At 40.5% G+C, this 20,415-nt stretch overlaps 1 protein-coding gene across 4 annotated transcripts; it reads right to left on the bottom strand.

The window, feature by feature from the left end:
- Positions 1-203: 203 nt before the first annotated feature.
- Positions 204-19,571, bottom strand: MKRN1 (makorin ring finger protein 1). Of its 4 annotated transcripts, none has more exons than XM_014309223.2 (10): positions 19,401-19,571; positions 18,317-18,381; positions 13,695-13,823; positions 9,091-9,317; positions 6,298-6,438; positions 4,311-4,537; positions 3,613-3,827; positions 2,801-2,911; positions 2,244-2,358; positions 204-1,809 (listed from the first exon to the last, which is right to left on the bottom strand). In XM_014309223.2, exons 3-10 carry the CDS (start codon positions 13,814-13,816, stop codon positions 1,597-1,599), a joined length of 1,371 nt encoding a protein of 456 aa, XP_014164698.2. In that variant the 5' UTR covers positions 13,817-13,823; positions 18,317-18,381; positions 19,401-19,571; the 3' UTR covers positions 204-1,596. The 4 variants fall into 4 exon arrangements, with proteins under 4 accessions (XP_014164698.2, XP_030917288.1, XP_005426454.1 ...); XM_031061428.1 differs by having other exon boundaries at positions 2,220-2,358; positions 19,401-19,569; XM_005426397.2 differs by lacking the exon at positions 18,317-18,381 and having other exon boundaries at positions 2,220-2,358; positions 19,401-19,569.
- Positions 19,572-20,415: the final 844 nt, after the last annotated feature.

Below are 20,415 nucleotides of genomic sequence, written 5' to 3'. Positions count from 1 at the left end.
GCCTCAGTTGTCCGTTTGGAATGTGTCTCTTGCATTATAGGCTCTTTGCTGGAAAGGCTCTAACAATGCTGGAATTCTGCACACAGTTCTGCAGGAGTTAAGAATAAGTGACATAAATGCCTTTGTATTTACAGAAACACACACAAAAACAATCAAGTCAAAAACCAGAACCTTCGGACTTAAAAGAACAGACTGACTTCTTATTTAATTTTTTTTTACTTTTTTTATTTGGGAAAAGTGCTTCTTACAAAAGGCAGCTGCAAAACAATACGTTATAGACCTCAGAACAATTTCTCATTCCATTTAAAAGTGAAAGGAGAGGCAGTCTAGGGGACAAGAGCAGCAGGAGAACAGATCACGGGGCATCCACAAGTCAATAAAAAACAGCAATAATGTAATGCAAGGTTAAAATTCCTGTGCTGGGGCTTTGGTGGCAAAGTAATTTCTCAATGCAAATTACAGCCAGAAACTGCACGACTGCCTTTGTAAGCAGTAACTCACATAAACTGAACAGCTTTACCAGGCAACCTGCCCAACTCAGCTGCAGAGAGGCACAAGTACCCCAAAGCAGCTGGGAGGCACAGCGAGTTTCTAGCAAAGCTCACGGCTTAAGTGTTTACATGAAGTTCTAAAACTTACAGAGCGATAAAGCTAAAGGGTCCTCTCTGGTGTTCCTCTGACCCCACCTTGGCTAACCGGATTTCTGCTCCTGGACAACCCTAATCATACACATGAAAGAGAGCTGGTGTATTAGGGAGTGCCATCTATCAGGTTAAGCGATAATCAGGATCGTTTCCCAGTCTGGGCTAAGACCTCTAGACCAGTTTCATGTCCAACTGGAGGCAAGACTTCATGCACCAAGAGGGGGTGAAAGATGGTTTTGTTATTTTTAACTTACACAGAGTCTCCCCATCCTTGAGGTCCAACTCTACATTTATCTGTATATACACATAGAGAGTTCTCCTTTCACAAAGACATCTTCCTTTCATGCTAAACACAGTAAAAATCCAGAACGTTCACACCTGGTTCTGGTTACACAGTAGTAATAGTAATGTGCAAGTAAACAGAGACCAAAAGTCACAAATGAAGACGTGTACATGAGGGGGCTGGAACGAAGCTGATTCCAGAAAGAATATTTGTATCTGGCCTGAAATCAGAAATATTGGTACAAAGACAGAATAAAGGCCATCAGCCAATTAACATCCCCACTGCATGGCCACTGCTCATTTTTGTATCTGGGCTCTTCAAAATGAGTGTGGAAGTCCTGTAAACACTTTAACCCTGGAACTGGGTGAACTCTGTTGGGTACACAGATGAAGCAACAAACCTAAGCTAACTGTTTGACAGTTAAATTCATTTTTACAAAAACTAACATTTTAAAGATTTATTTATTGTTATTTGTTGAAACAGAGGAAAAACAACACTCCTGGGGTGGGAAAGGAGGGGAAGGGAAGAGACAGACCCTGGGTAAAAGTTATTACAACAGCACCTGGAATTGATCGGCCTGCCTAGGAGAAACACAGGCACTGCCACAACACCACAGGTAATAGCTACTGCCTGAAGCCAAGACAACAGTCCACACTCCACTGACAGGTGCTATAGATCCAAATCATAATAATCTTCCAGCTCATCATGAAATAAGTCCCACTCATCCTCGGAATCCGTTAGTTCATCATCCCCTCCGGCTGCCAACAGCATCAGCAACATCTCACCGAGCTCAAAGGTCACCACCTCATCCTCGTCGGTTTCAAAGGGGTCACCGTTCTCTCGCTCCTCGATGAACTCCCAGAACCGATTCCTCCGCTGCGCCTGCAAATGGAACACAAGGATTTCCCAGGTGAGCCAGTGGTACAAAGCAGGAGCCTTTCCAGAGGCTGGCATGCCCCTGGGGTACTTTGTGACATGACAATCACATTTCTCTTTAAGGGAGATACTGACCTCCAGCAGAATTAACCCTTACACACACCCCTATTACTGCTACCCAACATTTTTACTTCAGTATGTTGTAAGAAAGTTTTTTAAATTTAGTCTTTCCATCTTGGCCTCCAGCATTCACAAACTTTAGAGCACCGCTTCCTTCAAATTCACCATTACAGAGGTCTATCAGAAGTGGAAAAAAGAAAAGTCAGTATTTCCCTATCCTCTTCTCAAGGCAGAAGACATAATGCATACCCCTCCTGTGCTCTCTGTTGAAAGGACAATTAATCATCAGCACTAACCCGGTATCTACTTGAGGTTCCTACTTTGGGTCTTTGTGGCTCCTCTTGGCGGCCATCAGGATATTCATGCTTGTAGAAACAGTTCCCTCCAAATGGACAGCTCCCACGGCCTTCATCAAAATACCTGCATGGCTTGTTGCTGGAAAGGAAAATATCCAACCCTTACTGACAGCACACCCCAATCAGACTTCAGAACTGCATCTACCTGCAGTCCACAAGGATCTCAGGTACCAGGAGCAGAACATTTTGCGAGTGAAAGACCTACATGCAGAAATGATTCATTACACTCTGTGTGGACTGATGCATGCAGAGGGACACCAATGGTGTGCAGTGCACAAGCTTGGACTGCCTTACAGCTACACTACAGTGTTTTGTGTAGAGAAGGGGAAGCCTGAAGTGAAAGAACATGGGAATAGCTTTGGGACTGTGTGCATGCATCTGTGAGCAGATAGGCAGAGACATGCTTCACACGTGGTGGTGGAAAGGAGGTGTGAAAAGGGGCTTTACATTAACACCCTTCTTCTCCACGTGTGCCTTTATCTCTGCAGTCTCAATTTGATAAAAGGCTGCATTGCTCATACCTCATTGCCTCCTTGTATTTCTGAATGAGTTTCTGCTTCTCTTCCTTCTCCTCCACCCAGTACTCACTTGGAATGACAAAGTTAGACGTGATCCGGCATTCTGGGCAGGACCTGGGAAATGAACAGACTGTGCTGCAAAATTCCACATTACAGGGCGCTCTCTCTCCTATATAACAAGCCATGGCATATATCCATCTTTAAAGGGGTACTGTACTCATATACTTGCTGTTAAATCTTTTCAATCTAGACTCTTATAAGTGAAGACAACCTAAATTCTCTTCAAGAACTCAATGGCAATGGCAGCTGGTCAGCTTGTCTCAGAAAAGCTTGAAAAAACACTTCACACAGACTCCTTTTTCTTTAGAATTAAATAAATTTATTTTGGTATTTTTCCTGTATTTATTTGATTGGAACTTTGTATTTTCTAAAACAGCCTTAAATGGAGAAATGTTTTGCAAACTGAATAATGTTCTAAGGCAGTAATGAATTAAGCAGCATACATTCTGAACTGGTTAATCTGCTTCCAGATTCCTGCCTGGGTGTCCAAGACATGAACAGTAACCACTGGACAACATGCTACTAAATAAAAAACAGTTATTTACTACCACTGAGTTTTGCCAACTTAACCCGGTATTAACCAAATCAGAGTGTAAATATTATCCCTAACAATTATTTCACTCCTAAACTAAAAGTTAGTATGCATTGAATGCAGCCTCTGTGCAGTCTGCATCTGGAAGTCTGCTGCAAGTTGTCACAAGCTACTAAGCTCTTCCACAGTAACAAAGCACAATCAAAATGAGAAAGTGCCTCACTTTATAATCTTGCTCTCAAACTGTTTAGCACTCCTCCACTTGCGGATGCACTTGAGACAGTAGGTGTGGCTGCAGTTGGAGAGGATCCCAAAGCGGCGCTCGCTAGGATTGGCTTTCTCATACACCACTTCCATGCAGATCCCGCACACCATGTCTTTACTGCGCTGGACGGCAAAGGAAAGCTCCATGTCCTTCTCGTGAGCTTCAATGCAAGACTGAAAAGGAGACACAAAGAAAACAACTACAGAGATGACTGCTCATCTGGTGAGGTCTAAGGATGTTTTTAAACTCAGTTTGCTGTTTTGCATAATGCATGAAGTGTGATTAAGCTGAAAAAAATCTTCATCCTCAAAAAAAGTTTGTTCAAGTACTGGGGAACAATCAATTCAGAGTTCAAATTCCTTCCTTCAGACACTGCTTTTAAATGTGACAAGGCAGTCTAAAAGACCATCCACTTTGACTAGGCAAAGAACAAAGCTCCAGTATCTTTAAGCAGACTGCTCTCCCAACACAGATAAGGAAATCCAGCTGCTTTTGAGTATGGCCCTGGCAGGAAACAGTCTAGTTTACAACCGGAATTTCATTCACTGCCTGACCTGCACACACCTTCAAATAAAAGGGAATTAGCAACAAGTGATTGAGGGAAGCTAGGAAGCAATAACTTACAGCTGTTAAACAGCAGACAGTTGTCTGCTTACCTTTATGTGCTGAGATCTCTGTGCAGCATCAATAGGATGCAAGACCTGCAGGCCACACATATCACACACGTCCCCATGGATGTACACGCAGTTTTCTCCATAACGACATTCTCCTAATGCAGCGTAGGGACACAGCTCCTTCTTCATCTCCACATCTGCCTGCTGCTTCTCGTATTCTTCTTCAATCACCATTTCCTGCAAGGGTGCTTCAGCACAGAAAGGAGCAGCTGGGAACAGAATTAAGAGCAGTAAGCAGCACATTCAGACTTTGAGCACCGGGAGTAAGAACACTCAGGGTTACCCAAATAGAGTAATAGAAACAACCTAGGTTCATTTCAGTCCAACTTCACACACCTCAATCTGAACTAAATTATTTTCCCCACTCAATTAATTTCAAGACCAAGTTTTTCATCCTTCAACCCAGACAAGATTAAAGCTATCAAAGTTTCAGTGGTCAGGGAAGATCCATTTACAGGCTAAGTCCACCTAGAAAAATTGCACTAGTCATCAGGAGCTTAATACAGACGCTGGTTCAGCAACCATTAAATAAGGCTACAAATCTCTCACTACTTTTAGAATCAATTTCACTTTATTTAAAATTTTCACATCAGCTAAAGTTCACTGTTTTTTTCCCAGAAATCACACAGCTGAAATAAAGGTGTGTATCCAGCATAACAAAATGCTAGTATGGCAATAGCACATCAGCAATTCCTTATGTGCAGGCTAATTAGCACACTGCTCTTTAGCCTGAACAAACTTTCATTTCTGGACTCCCGTGCATCTCTAAGATTGCTAGAAAAGTGGTGTCCACATCTCTCAAACTAACTCCATTCTACATATTTGCCAAAAAAACTGTCCTAAACAGATATCTGGTCAATTAGCCAGACACATGAAACTGAAATTCAGGCTATTATCACTGCATTCTAAGCTGGCTATCAGTTTTGCAAAATCCTAAGTAAATTCCCTCACCTAACCTTAAACTGACCTGAAATCTGTATCTTTTCTCTTCCCCCTTTAGACAGCTACTGCTGAACACTCATCCCTGTGCCTCAAACACATGCTTGCCTGCCTCACCACAAGTCAGCCTTCTGAAATTGTTACATAAGTAGGATGATGACTGAATTAGAAGACAAAAGCAGTCAGTGAGAAACTGAAGGTGTAATAAACATAAAGCATTACTATATTCAGAGTAAACACCAGGAAGAACAGCAGCTGGAGTTCATTTACATAACCAGAAGCTGTTACAAGAGTCATCTAGGCTATAAGAAAGTGTAAATTTTAGAAACTAGTTCAAGCACTAGATTTGGAGAAGCAAGCAAAAACTACCAAAGGCATACTTGGATCAGTTAAAGTGAAGGAGAGACTCCCCAAAATTAATCAGAGGCTGCACACTTGCACAGTTTTCATCCCCATGGAGCAAAGACATAACAACAGGCATGTATCAGTCTGTTAGTTTTAGGAAAAAGAAAATGCATGTCCCCTGCAACTTAAGTTTTGAGGAATAAGCAAGTATCGAAGATTAGTGTAGAAAAATATTAGCTCTCAAGATCAAGTCTCCTTCTTGAACCATCTCAGACAGTAGTGGTCACTCAGTGATCCTGGAGAAGTCTGTTTGTTAGAAACATACTTTTCAAAGCAAGTGAGTAACTGAGTAACAAGTCACCTGGCAACCCGTTCATTTTCAGTCCAAGATTCCCAAACAAAGTTATGTTCATTAGCTCTTCTTCCCCATGAGTTTTAGTGAACTAGCACTAAGAAAAGTGACAAGAAACCATGTACTAGGCTCTACATTTTCTCCTGAGTAGCTCAGCAGAACATGAAAATATGTACGTACTAATCGAAATCCCACTTGCCCTCCCATTTGAAATCCATTGTTTCCACTTCCATAAGAAATAACAAAAATCACAACTACCATTCAGTTTTTAGTCCCTCAACTGTTGCATTTGCCAGTGTTCACTCAAGTTAATGTTGTCACAGATTTTTTTACCTAGTTGAGGGCCATGAAGATGGTTAGAGGGATGGAACACCTCCCCTATGAGGAAAGGCTCAGAGAGTTGGGGTTGCTCGGCCTGGAGAAGAGAAGGCTCCGGGGTGACCTTACTGCAGCCTTCCAGGACCTGAAGGGGGCCTACAAGAAAGATGGAGAGGGACTTTTTACAAAGGCATGTAGTAATAAGACAAGGGGTAATGGTTTCAAATGAAAATTCAACCTGAAAAAGGGTGGGTTTAGATTAGATACTAAGAAGAAATTCTTTACTGTGAGGCGGGAAGAGCATGTATATTTTCTGTATGTTCTGCACTGTAGCAGCTTCAGTTTTACTTCCTCTTTGAAACCACAATTAGAAAAATTCAAAAGACTTCACTACCTCAGCAGTTACAAATTCAACATCCCTCAGAGTAGCATTTGTTCTCTGTGATTGTTTGCTGTTTCCAAATCTCTGCTCACCAGTAGGTGGACTCAATCCCCACCTTCTCATTGCCCATTTCCCAGTCAACAGGGTTAAATTCATAGTAGTGGAAAAACAGGTTTGTTTACTTTGATCCACACACCACCTGCTTGCACTAAGGACACACTTTGTAGCATTAAACACATTAATCTTTCAGTAACAGGAAACAGACACCCAATTCATTGTTTCTTGTATTTCTGCCCTCCTACTCTTCCTCAATTACTGCAGAACAAGTATGGAAATGCGGCACATCTGTACAACTAACAAGTGAATACCTGAAAAATCATCACTATTTTCTATGCTAGGTCCTGAACTCATCTTCAAGATACCAGGTTTAGTCCTGAATTAGAGAATCATGGTAAAAGGTGAGCATTATAGTCCCAGCTATGCATGGTTAAACAGCCAGCCTTGAATCTTTATCATTTTTAGAGAAATTTGAAACACACAGGCTTCTAGGGAACCTTGAGAAATAGATTTCATTTTGAACTTTCCAAGTAACTGTACATTTCTCCAGCAATTTGACAAGAATAATCTGCTTTAAGGCATACACTACAGAACACACTGCACACAGTTTTATTTCTGTAGCTTAATAAAGACAGCTGCTTCAGAAGAGTGAAGTTTTTTTAAAGTCACTGTGGGAATTAGCATCATGTAGCACTGTTCAGAACAGAAACAGATGAGTATGTTTACATCAAGTTTCAAAAGCTATAAAACAGACTTGCAACAAGATTCACAGAACAGAATGTTATTTAACTTAATCTCGCACAAGTTTGCATGAAAAGTACACCTAACCCCTAGGAAAAAAAATTGCTTTAGTAATACTAAGTTAGCAGTGTAGTGACTTAGACTTCAGGAATAAGCACCAGCTCTTCTATAAGGACTGTGTGTATTTAAAAGATCTCTGGCTGTTCAAACCAGCAATGAATTGATTTCAGTGGAGGGCCAGCCAGTCATTAATGGGGCTGACTCCCAAGAAAAGAGACTGACTCTTCTCAGATGTGCAAATGACAAGAGACAGAAGGCAAGCTGAGGCAGGGAAAAATCCAATTACATACTAGGAAAGGGGCTTTCTTTGTGAAAGAAGTCAAACACCACAAAGGATACGCAGAGGTTATGGCCCTTTGAACATCTCTGAGGATAGAGATTCAACTAAACAAAGCCCCTGGCAACCTTTAAGCAGGAAACCTAGATGAAATCCAGAGGTCCTTCCAATCTAAATATTATATTCTGATTAAAATATATTTAAAAATCCTTTGTCTCAACAAGCACAGAAGCTCTATCTTTACTAACACTAAGGTGGCACATTCACAGATAGCTGTCAAATTTTCACTCCTTTGGGATATACTCAAGTTCACATAGTTCACATCTATCCACAATTCCATAATCAAACTTCTCAACAACATTAGCAAACTGTTTGTGTCACTTGACCATTCCTGTTCACCCTCCTCAAACTGGATGGCAGGAGGCTCCAAGCAGCACCCTGTAACACTGAGAAAGTCATTCTCTTTGCAAATCTGAGCATCTGAGCAGTGCCATGGACACAAAGTAATATAATCTGAGCACTCTATGAGATCTTCAAATTCTTCTGGATGCAAGATGTCCATTCTGAATTCAAACATTTATGTAAGTACTCATAGCCTCCTCATGCCTTAGAGAGACAAATACTTTAAAAAAATATGTTAAAGTGAACACCTTCAGCCTACTTTTCACTCCAATTTGAAGACTGTTATATCTTGGCAGGAAAAGCAGATGAGATGTATGCTCCTCAAATAGTGTTGTCCCGTTTGATGAGTTTCTTCAGTCTCATTCTCTTTGTGAGCTGTCACAGTATTAGAAAGTTGACTTCCAGAAAACTAACTAGAATCAATCATTTTCAGCCTCTGGCCATGGCATTCACTAAAGTAAGCATTAGGCTTCAACTCCTTTTACAGGAATCCATATCCCCACTGAAAAACCTTTGAAAGACTGCAAAACCACCCCAAACCAAATCAACCAACCCAAAACACAAAAGCAGCAGATTATCTTTCCAGAGTAGCAATATTAATTTTATCATCAGTAATTTCCTCTCCCATCCCATATGCAAACTAAACTTCAAAGGAGATTCTCAAGTCATTCAGAAACACAAGAGAAAGCCAGTCATGCAGAGACTGACCTGAAATATACTTGGTTTCAGAATGAAACAGTCAGTCCGACTACTCATGTTGGAAAACCCAAGCTCACTTGAACTGATCAATAAATATGAATAGCTGTACTCAAATGCATTAAAATAAATGCACTACACAGAAACTGTTGAACCATGACGGAAATTCACTGTTATCGCATGATCAGCTTACCACGTCCACAGTATGGCTGCCCAGGGACAAACTCCACTGCATTCACCCAGTCTTCAGCCCCTACTCCTGCAGCTGCCAGATCTGTATTTTCATCTTCTATCTCAGTAATAAATTCTTCAACTGTTTCAGGGAGCGATGCAAACTCTGAGGACACTGATGGATAGATTTCTGCCTCTGGGTTAACATCAGTCACTTCTTCCTGTATTAGTGGCTTGGTATGTTCGTATCTAAAAAGTTAAAACACATCATGTCAACTTTCCACAAAAAAATACCTCCAGACAGCAGCCCCATGTACTGAAAATGAACTAATGAAGATGTGAACATGCTAGTTGTAAGGAGGACCCAGGAATGGCTAGGATAAGAAAGTCACTGATGACCCTTTATAGAGAAATGCTTTCACTTGTGCAATCTGTCAGCACTGTTCAAGAGAACACAAGGTACTCCGGATTTTGGACAAAAAAAGAGCACAATTCTTACACACAGAACAATCTTCAAATATGTCCCAAACAGGTCAGTTACCCATTACACATGTGTAGTATTGCTGAATGAGAAAAATGACTTTATCCAGCTTTATAAAGAGAAGACTCAAGACAGACACTGCTGTCTCCAACTACCTCACAGGAAGCCACAGGAAAGATCAGCCAGAGTCTTCTAAGAGGTGCAGTGATAGGATGACAGTCAGTAGACACCAGTCCAAAATGGGAAGTTACAGTTATGAATATTAGGGAAAAAAAATTGCTTTAAGACTAGTTAAACACTAGAATGGGTGCACAATCTTCAGGCTTGCAGATACTCAAACCTGGACAATGCCTTGGGCAGCCTGGCCTCAGCTGGCACAGATTCAGATTCCCCACCAACATAAATTATTCTTTTCCTGTGCCTCAGCATCTTGCCTCATACAGATTTTACACTGATTTGAGTACTTATTCTTAATGCCTCTTTCAGCTTATTGTGGAAAATGATAATCAGAACCCTTTTAACTCTACCATCCACAATAAACAGGAAGGCACATTTCCCTCAAAAATCTGTCTTCCAGCAACTAGGAGACTACATGGGGAAAATAAATGACAAATATACTATTGTAGTCTTGGATATTTGCTGACTAATTTGAAGTACAAAGGAGGGAATTTTTTGAGATCATACAGAAGTTTGAAGTGACCGTGATTCACTTAGCTTGTGTCAGACTGAAAACAAAGAAGTGTCACAATTCTTGCATATTACAGAGGTGCTCCTAACCAAATGTCAGCTTGGAAATCCTACTCCTACGAAGCACAAATTTAAAATTCTAGCCTTCAGATCTCTACATCTGTGGCCTCCAAAGTGTGTGCACCATACTAGGTGCCCAAGGCAACTCAATGGGGTGCAGGAAGAAAATACTACAACTTAGTGGTTTTCTTCCCCTTAAAAATACAATAAATTACTATTATTACTATTAAGATACATGTTGATGGCAGTGTTCTCACAGTCCATACATCAGAGAGCCCACATGTGGTACGTGTGAGGTGCTCTGAAGGAGGAAGCGTTCCATCACCCAGTGGGTTGACAGCGGCACCCCCCTGTCTGCTCGCTTTCAGCACATTGTGACATATTGAACTTTGCTAGTGCCCACTTAATGGATCAACAGATTATCTGATCTTGTTTTACCTAAACTAGCCCTGACAAAGTGAACAAGTGGCTTGAAAAGATGTCTGCAGCTGTGGGCTGACAAGAGCACTGATAACGTGAGCAAAAGCCAACAAGAAAATGTCCGAGCTAACAGCTCTACTCCTACTACCAGCTCCTCATCAGCCACACTAGGAAGCAAACCAATGCCAACCTAATCAGCTCTTAAACTCAGGGGGAGGGGAACCACAGAAGAGATCCAAGATTACCAAGAAGGCAATCTGAAATATGGATTTACATTCACTATTATTAATGATGAACCATGCCCTCAGTGTATGCTGCACCTTGAGATATTAGCTACTGAAAGGATGAAGCCATCTCAATTAGCAAGGCATTGGAAATCAGAACATCTGGAACATAAAGACAAACCTCCACATTTTTTCCAAGATGTTTCAAGTCACATGCTATTCAATCCAGTACTTTGCAGAACTTCACAGTAAGGGTTTAGACACCTCTTTTGAGGCTTGTTACATAACAATGAAAGACATATGCCACTGGACCACTTTTTCTTCCTGCTGTGGCAAAAATTACTCAAATAACTCATGGAAAACAATATGGTGACAAAGTAAAATGCATTCCTTTGTCATCAAATACTGTGGGGAAACACACAGAAAACACTGCTAGAGTTCAAAGAAACAAGCAGTAGAATAAATTGTGCAGAGTGTGAAGTTTGCTGTACGGCAGAAGGAAAAGTACAGATGTTTTCAACATCTCAGCTTATAATACTTGCTAGATTCTTTTTGTGAAACACCAAAGAAAAGATGTACCAGTAGAGAAACGTTATCAACAAATTACTTCTTTGACAAAGACAAAAAGATTCACTGGAGGAGATATCTTCTCAATAGTATACAATTACTTTAATAAAAACAATGCTTTATGGAAAAACTGTGCATGTAAAACCACTGAAGCAGCAGCTGCTCTGACCACAATAAGAGATTGCAGGGTAAGGCTGCAGGGATAGCACCCCACCAGAAATCCATCACTGCACCATTCACAGGCAAGATATTGTAGCAAAGACGAATCCAGAAGCAGCCAAGTGACACTAGAAAATGTCATCAATATAGACCTTTAAATAGTCAAATGTTCACTGGAGCTATGAGGTGGAGAGCAACCATGAAAATCTTCTGTAGCACACAGATGTTTGCTGATTAGCTCATGGCAAAGCACTTAAAAATTGTCACGGATGAGTTATGCATGTTTATTTCACAAAGATAAGTGCTGCAAATTTGCTGCCCTTTTCTGTGATGGCAAGTCAGTGCCAGCTGTATGCTGCTGAGCAGATATTAAAAAAAACCCAAAAAACAAAACAACAAACCCAAACCAACCAAACCCAACCACATTCAAACTGCCCCTCCAAGACAGTCATTCTATGAACAGATAACTGCTTTTTGAAGGAAATTCGTGGTATGGAGACAACACTTTGAAAATGAAGAGTTTCCATCATTATGTGATTTAATTGCCAAAACCTATCCAAGTGTGTCAACTACAAAAAACCTTTCATATCTTGCACGCTTAAAAAAACTTGGAAAGTGATTCCTCTAACATGTTTAAGAATTCCAGTGTATGTTGGACCCATTTGCGAAAAATATAAAAATGCAACACCTTCCAGTTAATCTGCACTAACAGCTGATTGACATCAGGGAAGGTGGAAACTTACCAGCTAAATTTATCACACATTAGAGCAGGCAGGCAACAATACACTTCCTTTTGGATCTGCATATCTTTGCGAAAGATCTTTTTCAGCTATGACAGCCATTAAAACCAAGGACTGAAATAAACTGAACTTTGAATGAGATCTTCAAATAACCAAATCACAAAATGCTACACTGAGATTTTAAATAATAAAAAAGCCCATTGAATCAACATTACTGTCAGTAAAAAAAAATATTACTACTAATCAGGCTTTTAGTGACAGTAAGAATTGCTTTGGACTGTTTATAAAATATTTATTAAATATTTTTCATTTCACCTTTAATACACCTTTTCTAAATTCTGGTTTTGGGTTATGTTTTATAATGTACATAACATCAGTATAGTAGTAGATATAGATACACACATATAAACTATAAATAAATGTGTATGTTGGTGGGAGCTCAAAAATATTGAACTTATGGTGTGCATGATCCAAAGTTGGAAGACCACTGATCTACACAATCAAAAAAAACAACACTGGCAAATAGGAGACTACAGAGAGGCATTCTTTGTTACCTATCTTACATATAGTAACCCTTTCTGAAACATGAAAGCAAAGCTAACTATGAGCTACCATATAAAATAATGATGCAAATGTTTAATCACGAATTATAGCTGCAATAAGCCAGAATGTTAAAACTTCTGGTAAGTTTTAATAAAATGAATTATGAAACATTCCTAAGCCCTTGTAAAGCTTTGCTCCACTAGGAAAGTACCTGTTGTAATTTCAGGGGTATGGATCAATTAATAGTATGTTTTCATAAGGCTATTTTGTACAGGCAACATCTTAGAACTTATATGACAAACTCCAATTACTTTCCTAAAATGGTAGTTCCTGTCTCAGGGTACCAATTCCTCAAGAAACAACAACGAAGAAAATAAATTCTTACCTGTTCAGGCTTGTATGATCACTTAAATAGTGTAACTGATTTTCATCCATTCAGCTAGTCTGAATGTAATCTCAGATTTCAATTAATCTACTCATGTTATTAATAAAAAATAAGAAAACTCCCCGTGCTGACAATTATCACTTTTATGAAAACCAGTTATCACCTTGCCTTTGCTCATTTTTTTTGCATAGCAAACACTAGCATTTAGCAAGACAAGAGAGTCAGTGATAAGTTATTTTTAAAACTATCTGAAGGTGCAATGGAAAAGGAAAGAACTAAGATTTACTGTCTTTACCTAAGCTCTCTACTCAGGGATTCAGAGTGCAAAGCTTCCTGCAGGATGGCCAGGCATTTCTTTACCTGCAATGATCTCCATAAGCACAGCATCCTCGCTGGTAATACCTGCACACCATGGCAGACTGACTGGTGGAGAGGTCATGGGAGTAGCGGCAGTTGTCTCCTTCCTTGCAGACCCCATGCATGAAGTATCTGTAAGAGAAGATAATGGTCAGTTAGGGAGAAGCACTGAAGCTGCAAAAATATTTGGATGATCTTATTATTCTATAAATCAAGGTATGCTGTATTAACAACAGCACTAAAGACTCGTGGGACCCTGCCCAGTATAACCATAAAAATAAAAACATTTGAGGAAAGATGAAGCCTCAGCCACTCCACTGACCTGTGCTGCACATTTAGAGACCTGCTTTTACAAAAGCCAGGGGAAAACCCACAAACCTGTAAAAGCAAAGTTATCCTGGGCTGTGACACTAAGAGGAAAGAGTCTTGGACCAAGTAGATTGGCACTAAGTTTTACTTGTAGCCCCTGTGTCCTGACACAAGCAAAAACCTCACTGAAACCCAACAATGGATACAAGACTCAAATCCACACACACCCTAAATCACCCAAGGTTTTAAATCTATTCTGGATTCATAAATAATTCAATCAAATGTGATTTCCTCTCCAAGAATGAAAAACATGTTTGTGATGGATAATTACATCTGACAAAACACACACATTAGTTCCTGCGATAGGAGCCAAATAAATCAAAGCACCCTGCTTCAATATTGTGCTGCTTGTCTGAAAAACTTGGACAGTTTCAAAGCTTTTGAGGACAGTTTGATCAATTTTAGCATGTCAAGTAGCACAAGTTTAATTCAGCATCTTCAATTCAGTTATTCAAGAGAACTGTAGAGTGGTTTTCAAGAATTTTTCAATTATAACCTAGAAGAACTAGCCTCTAGAAATTCAATGCACTGTAACTGTTCAGATTCAGTATGTTCAAAACTACAACTGACAAGTTCAAGTACACCTTTCCCAATCCACATAAAAGTATTAGCAAAGAAAAAAGGAAAAAAATGAAAAAAATTCTGTGTAAAAACTGAATCCATAAACATTTACCAACACTTCAGTTTAGAAAGAAGCCACGCTGCCTCCAGATAACAAGCTGCAGACTCTGAACTCACTGCAAATAGGAAAAGCTAGTAAACAAGAAAATGTGCAAGGATCTAGGTCTCATACAAAACACTACCTGAGGGAAGGCTGACAAGCAGCTAATACCTGTCTAAGCCCACACTGCTGCTGCATGGGGCAGTCCTGCCCTCCTCCCATTGCACACTTCCAGCACTTTGCAGAGCCAGCAGAACCAGGCCCTCCAAGCAGCTGAGTGCAGCCTCACAGCCAGCACAAGAGACAGGGATCATCTTTCAGCAGCCACAACTAAGATTAGGACAGCTCTTCACAGAACAGTACATTCAAGTAGATATTCCTGGCCAGGAAAGGTGATAAGATGTTGAACTGCACGCACTTCTACACAGCCATTTAGTCTACTGTATTTTTAAGAAGTCAGATAAAGCCAGTGAACAATGCACTAAATGACATAAGTAGAACTACATCTGCAATCCGGTTTTAGGGAAAAATTAAAACCTGAAGTTGAGTGTTAAGAGAGCTGATAAGCCTCCATATGCAATATCAGTGGTGTATTCAACATACTAAGAATAAAAAAAAAATCTCAACTAGCTTAACAGAACACAAGATGACACTTGCCATCAGGCTGCAATTCACACTCCAAATCCCGTCTGTACCCTGTAGACAAATTAACCAGGTAAGAAATGTGATCCTACATAAAAAACAAGCAGTACAAGACCCAGATGAGGCTCGGCAGGGTCAGGTGGAGGCACAAACAGCAGGAACAGGGTGTTGCAAAAACAGAACAAGGCCCATCCCTGCAAATACACAACCCGCAATCTCCCCAAAAAACCACACAAACCCCCCTAAAAGTCACTCACCCACCCTCCCAACAGCATTACACACCTACAAAGACCCAGGTCAAAAGGAAAAAATCGACACCTAACCAAAAAAACACCTGTACTTAACCTCCCCTCTTCCCCAAACAAACAAAAAAAGCCCCCCAAACAAAACCAAAAACAAACCTAACCACCTATGAAGTCCTGGAACTACAATATAAGTGTAATTTCTGGCTTGATTGCTTTTAAGAAATGGGAGTCACACTGAAAGGGTAAAAAAAAGACTTCAGATTGCTTAAGGTTAGCTCTTTAACAAGTATTGTTATCTCCACCCTTTGCTTATTTCCACTCAGCATTGCTTCCCCCAAGCGCTGGGGCAGCAGCCACAGCCACCGCTGGCACAGAGCAGGAAATGGCTGCAATGGAACCTGACATTCCTTTTGCTGCCCCCATGGTTATTTTTAATCTGGATCACATCACTGCCCAACCACTCTGCTCCTTGAGCCAGTCATGTGTTGGGACACCACTACAGCTGAAATAAGGGACTGACAGAAAGTTTCTATCAGATGTCCTCACTTCAGGCAGGAGCCTATTTGGCCAACAAGACTTCTAATAAGCCCCAAAATTAGATTCTCCTACTGCGTGATAGGGAAAATGAAGGTCCAAATCCCATTCCTTCCTTCCCAATTTACATCAGAAAATCCTCTGAAAATGCAGATTCTATATAGTTCTGAAAGTTGTCAAAATTTATAATATTGAAACGGTAGGCTATAAAGTGCAAAAAATAAACATGAAACACTCCAGGCTCTAATTCACACATCACTCTTAAAGGCCTTCAATCCTATGCAGCAAACTCAGCATTATTTGAACAAGAAGGCTGGAGTGGGAGGGGAAAAAATGTATTTCTCTTAGGATTACACCCCAACTTCTTCCACAACCCTCCCCCTCACCAAGAGGTAAGATTCTTACTTTAAGGTCACAAAGAATGTAACACTTTACACTTCAAATTGCAGTGTTTGGCTAAAACACTTTGGCCAAGCCAAAAAAATAAACAGAGTGTATTATTTTTGGGGTAAGATAATGAAATTTATTTTGGAGAGCATCTTTACTTACACAGAGTATTCAGCTTAACCCTATTCAACAGTAATACCAGCCTCTGCATGCTGATTATAGGAAAAAAGCACCCTTAAAACTGAGAAATATTTATCTGCCTTACACATAGACACGTAGAAGGACATCTGAAATTTGCATTTGGTCAAGTAGTCAGAGAACACATGTAATTTCATCTGAAAAGATAAAACTAGATCAAGACAAGCATATAATTGGATTTTCTCTGAGCCTCTGTGATGCTGTCATCCAAAAAAGCACTTATTGTGGCAGTGCCCTCTGTCCTTCCAATCCAAATATACAAGTGCAATTTGGTTAAGCTGCTTGGGGAGCCAGACTAGAGAACTCATCAGGGTCCAAGCCCAGATAATTTCCCCAGTTCAGTTCACTGCATGATTGTAGAAAACATGAGTGACACTAACACATGGAACAACTAGACAAAATTAATAACTGCTTGCAGTGGCATTTTATCATTGAAAAAGGTTCAACAAATGTCTAGTTATAAAAGTCTTGATCAAAAGAGCATATCCTGAATTTCATGGGTATTTCTCAATAGGCAATATTCCTATTTCTCAATAGGCAAATTCCTATTCCAAATTCTTCCTTCTACAGCTTTGGAAGTTTGCAATGTGTTTCCTTATTCAGATGTATTCTGCTCTTTATTTCAGGTTTCTGCTTTCAGGTAATGCTAATTTGTTTTATCAAACTACTGGTTCAGCTAAATTAGAATGTTACAGCCAACAGCAAACTTCCTCCAAAACCCAAGACACTGCCATGACAGGCAGATGGGGAAGCTCAGGGTAACATCCATCTGCAGCCATTAGCCTCTTCAGGTGCCATACAGAGACTGAGAATTCCTGGGAAGAAGGCAGCAGGAAAGAGGCTAAGCACACTGCTCTAGCCCAGCTCCTGGCTGTTCAGCCACATTACTTGCCAATGAAATTCTGCTGGAGTTAGTATAAGGGGGGAAAAAAAGAATGTGATCTTCACAGCATTTAGCTCGTTGTCCCTTCTCCATAACCTCCTTCAGAAGTTCCCAGGGACGCAGACCAGAGCAGCCATGAAAGGGCAATCCAGGCAGGCTGTCAGGAGGTTTGTGCCCTGCACCTCATCCCTGGTGCTGCACGGAATTGAGGAGGCCTGACTTTACTGATGCACACTCTTCACATAAAAAGAAAAAATTACCTCACCCAGGTTTTCAGGAAGAACAGCTAAGAGACAGCTCTCAAAGTACAGCACTTAGTTGCTATGGGTTTTATTTGCATTTAGTTCTAAAACAAACAAGTGAAATGCAATTTGTTTACATCAACTTGATGACTTTTAATGTCGCATGACATGTGGAAAACACAAGCTCGGAACAAACAGTGTCAAGCCTTTGGAAAAAAAAGATTGGCTATAGCACTGCTCAATAGAACCATGCAGCCATCTGAACTAGAAGGACTGAGGAACTCAGTAAGGACAACCTTTTTTTTTATTTCAAACACATCAATAAGAAAAAATTCATAATAACAAACAAGTTCTGAATTAGCTTTGTTCCCCTGCCATTTAATCCAGATGAAAATATGATAATTTTTTACAAAAGACAAGCCTTGAAAACTGCTAAACTGCAGAAGTAAAAAAAAAACAACAACCTTTTTCATCATCTCTTAGGGAACAGAATTTCCTGTATTTCACCCTGAGACTTCTTAAACTTTAGCTGCAAGAAAAACAGAAGGGTAACATCAGCAAAACTGTATGTGTAGGAGAAACCAAAGTTCCTCTTCTTATTCATTGTGTCTCTTACTCTGAGATATTAATCATCCATCCCAAGGATACCACACTGGTATATTAAAACTCATTAACCAACCTATTTATCATATCAGATATTCAAAGGAACAGCAAGAACTTATGGTAAAATTTTAAGCCTTTCCAGTTTCCCTAAAACAGCAGTATTTCTGCATCAGCCATCACGTGCTAGCTCCTTATACTGAAGGGACTGTCTCCCAAAAGTTTTTCAGGCAGCATTTACTGTCACCCCTATTATGATTCAACTAAAAATGCCTGTGAACAAAAAAAATTGTGCAGTGTTACTCAAACAGAAACTGCTCTACCTCCTACACTAAAAACCTGTATTTTGAAATTTAACTTCTTTATCTCACTATTAAATCCTCCAGTTCATTTATAAAGGTAAACTAAAATTTAATAGTAAGAAATATGTCTTCCTAAATTTGAATATATCCTATCGAAACCAAACATAGATATCTGAAATTTTTATCACAGGTTCCTAGAAGGGCAAGTCAAAATGGCTAATTTCACTTTAAAGCCTGATTAAAGCTATTCTCCCTCCAACTTGAATGGTCCCATAAAAATTAATAAAGCAAGCAATAGGATAACTAGCAGGATTAGGCAAAGAGAACAAAGAATGGAGACGTTCATTAGATCCAAGGCCAAGATCCCATTGTTTAATCTCAAATTAAAGCACATTAACTGTTACAAAAGAGCAGCTTTAGCTTCTCACTTGGCCTGAGTGTTTGCAAATAAATATATTCCCTCGACTCTCAGCACTGCAGGAAACTGACGAACTTGACTGCCTCTGTACTATGGCAGTAGCTGTCTTCAATAAATCGATCCTGCATCTATACCTATTCCATTGCTGTCTCATGAATCCAATTTGCCTAATTGAGCCTTTCGATCTACAGAAATTACGAGGCAAACTCAAATAGAGGGAGCACTGACCTTGCGTCTCACTTAAAGCTGAGCTAAGCACGGTTCCCGGTCATTTCCCCATCACCGGCATCAAACATTAACCGGGGATTCGCAGACAAAACGCTCTGCCCGCAGCACCCCCCGGGAACGCAGCTGAACGGAGCCTCCCGAAGGGAAGCAGATAACTGGGCATCGGCCAAAACTGATGGGGAGCAGCAGCGAGCAGGGATGCTTTAAACACCGCGGGGCACGCCGAACAGACACAGGCACGGCCAGCGAGCTCCCTGAAAGGCCAGCAGCGGCTCCTCATGTGCCGGTGAAACAAACGGGGGAAAAGAAAGCAGGAGAGATACAAAAGAACTCAATCAATATCTAGAGCCTCTTTTGTCCTAACCAAGGGACGGTCCTTTTTGCTTCCCAGTGACTTAGAATTTATTTGTCCACAAACACGTTAAATGTAATTTAATTCATTAAATTAAAAAAAAATTAAAAATCAGGAGACGCTCATCGATGTCATCCTGGATTATCATTTGCTTTTATATTAACTAATATATGTCTACGTTCACAAAACTGTTTTAAATTCCCTTCTGTCTGCCAACGGACCAGCACTGTCGGTTTAAAAATAGTCCATCTGGCAAGCTTTAAAACACGCAGTACGGCTTGCATAACCCCGGAGAGAAGATTTATCAGAAATATAGTTTAAAGGAAAACACGGATAGGAAATGACGCAGCACACAGAACCTCTGTGTGACACAGGCAGGGCCACTTCGCACATTCTGCAACATGTCACGGCCTATTCCTGTTCTCCGATTTAATAATTAGCTTTCGCTATATCAATCACTAGTTAATCCCCAATTTTAAATTTCGATTGAAACGCACAACAATTTAAATTACGTCGCGTTTCCTGCTTTGTCGCGCTTTGCGGAACGCGCCTGCAGGACTTCCTTTCGCACGGCGCCCTTCGCGCCGAGCACTGCGGGCCCTTTCCCGCACAATGACGAGCGGCCCGCGGCTCCCGGTGCGGCGGCGGGAACGCTCCGGGCGC

The sequence above is a fragment of the Geospiza fortis genome, unplaced genomic scaffold, assembly GCF_000277835.1.
Source record: "Geospiza fortis unplaced genomic scaffold, GeoFor_1.0 scaffold8, whole genome shotgun sequence".
Lineage (NCBI taxonomy): Eukaryota > Metazoa > Chordata > Aves > Passeriformes > Thraupidae > Geospiza > Geospiza fortis.
The sequence above is the reverse complement of the archived record's forward strand: the minus strand, read 5'-3'. Positions and strand labels throughout refer to the sequence as shown.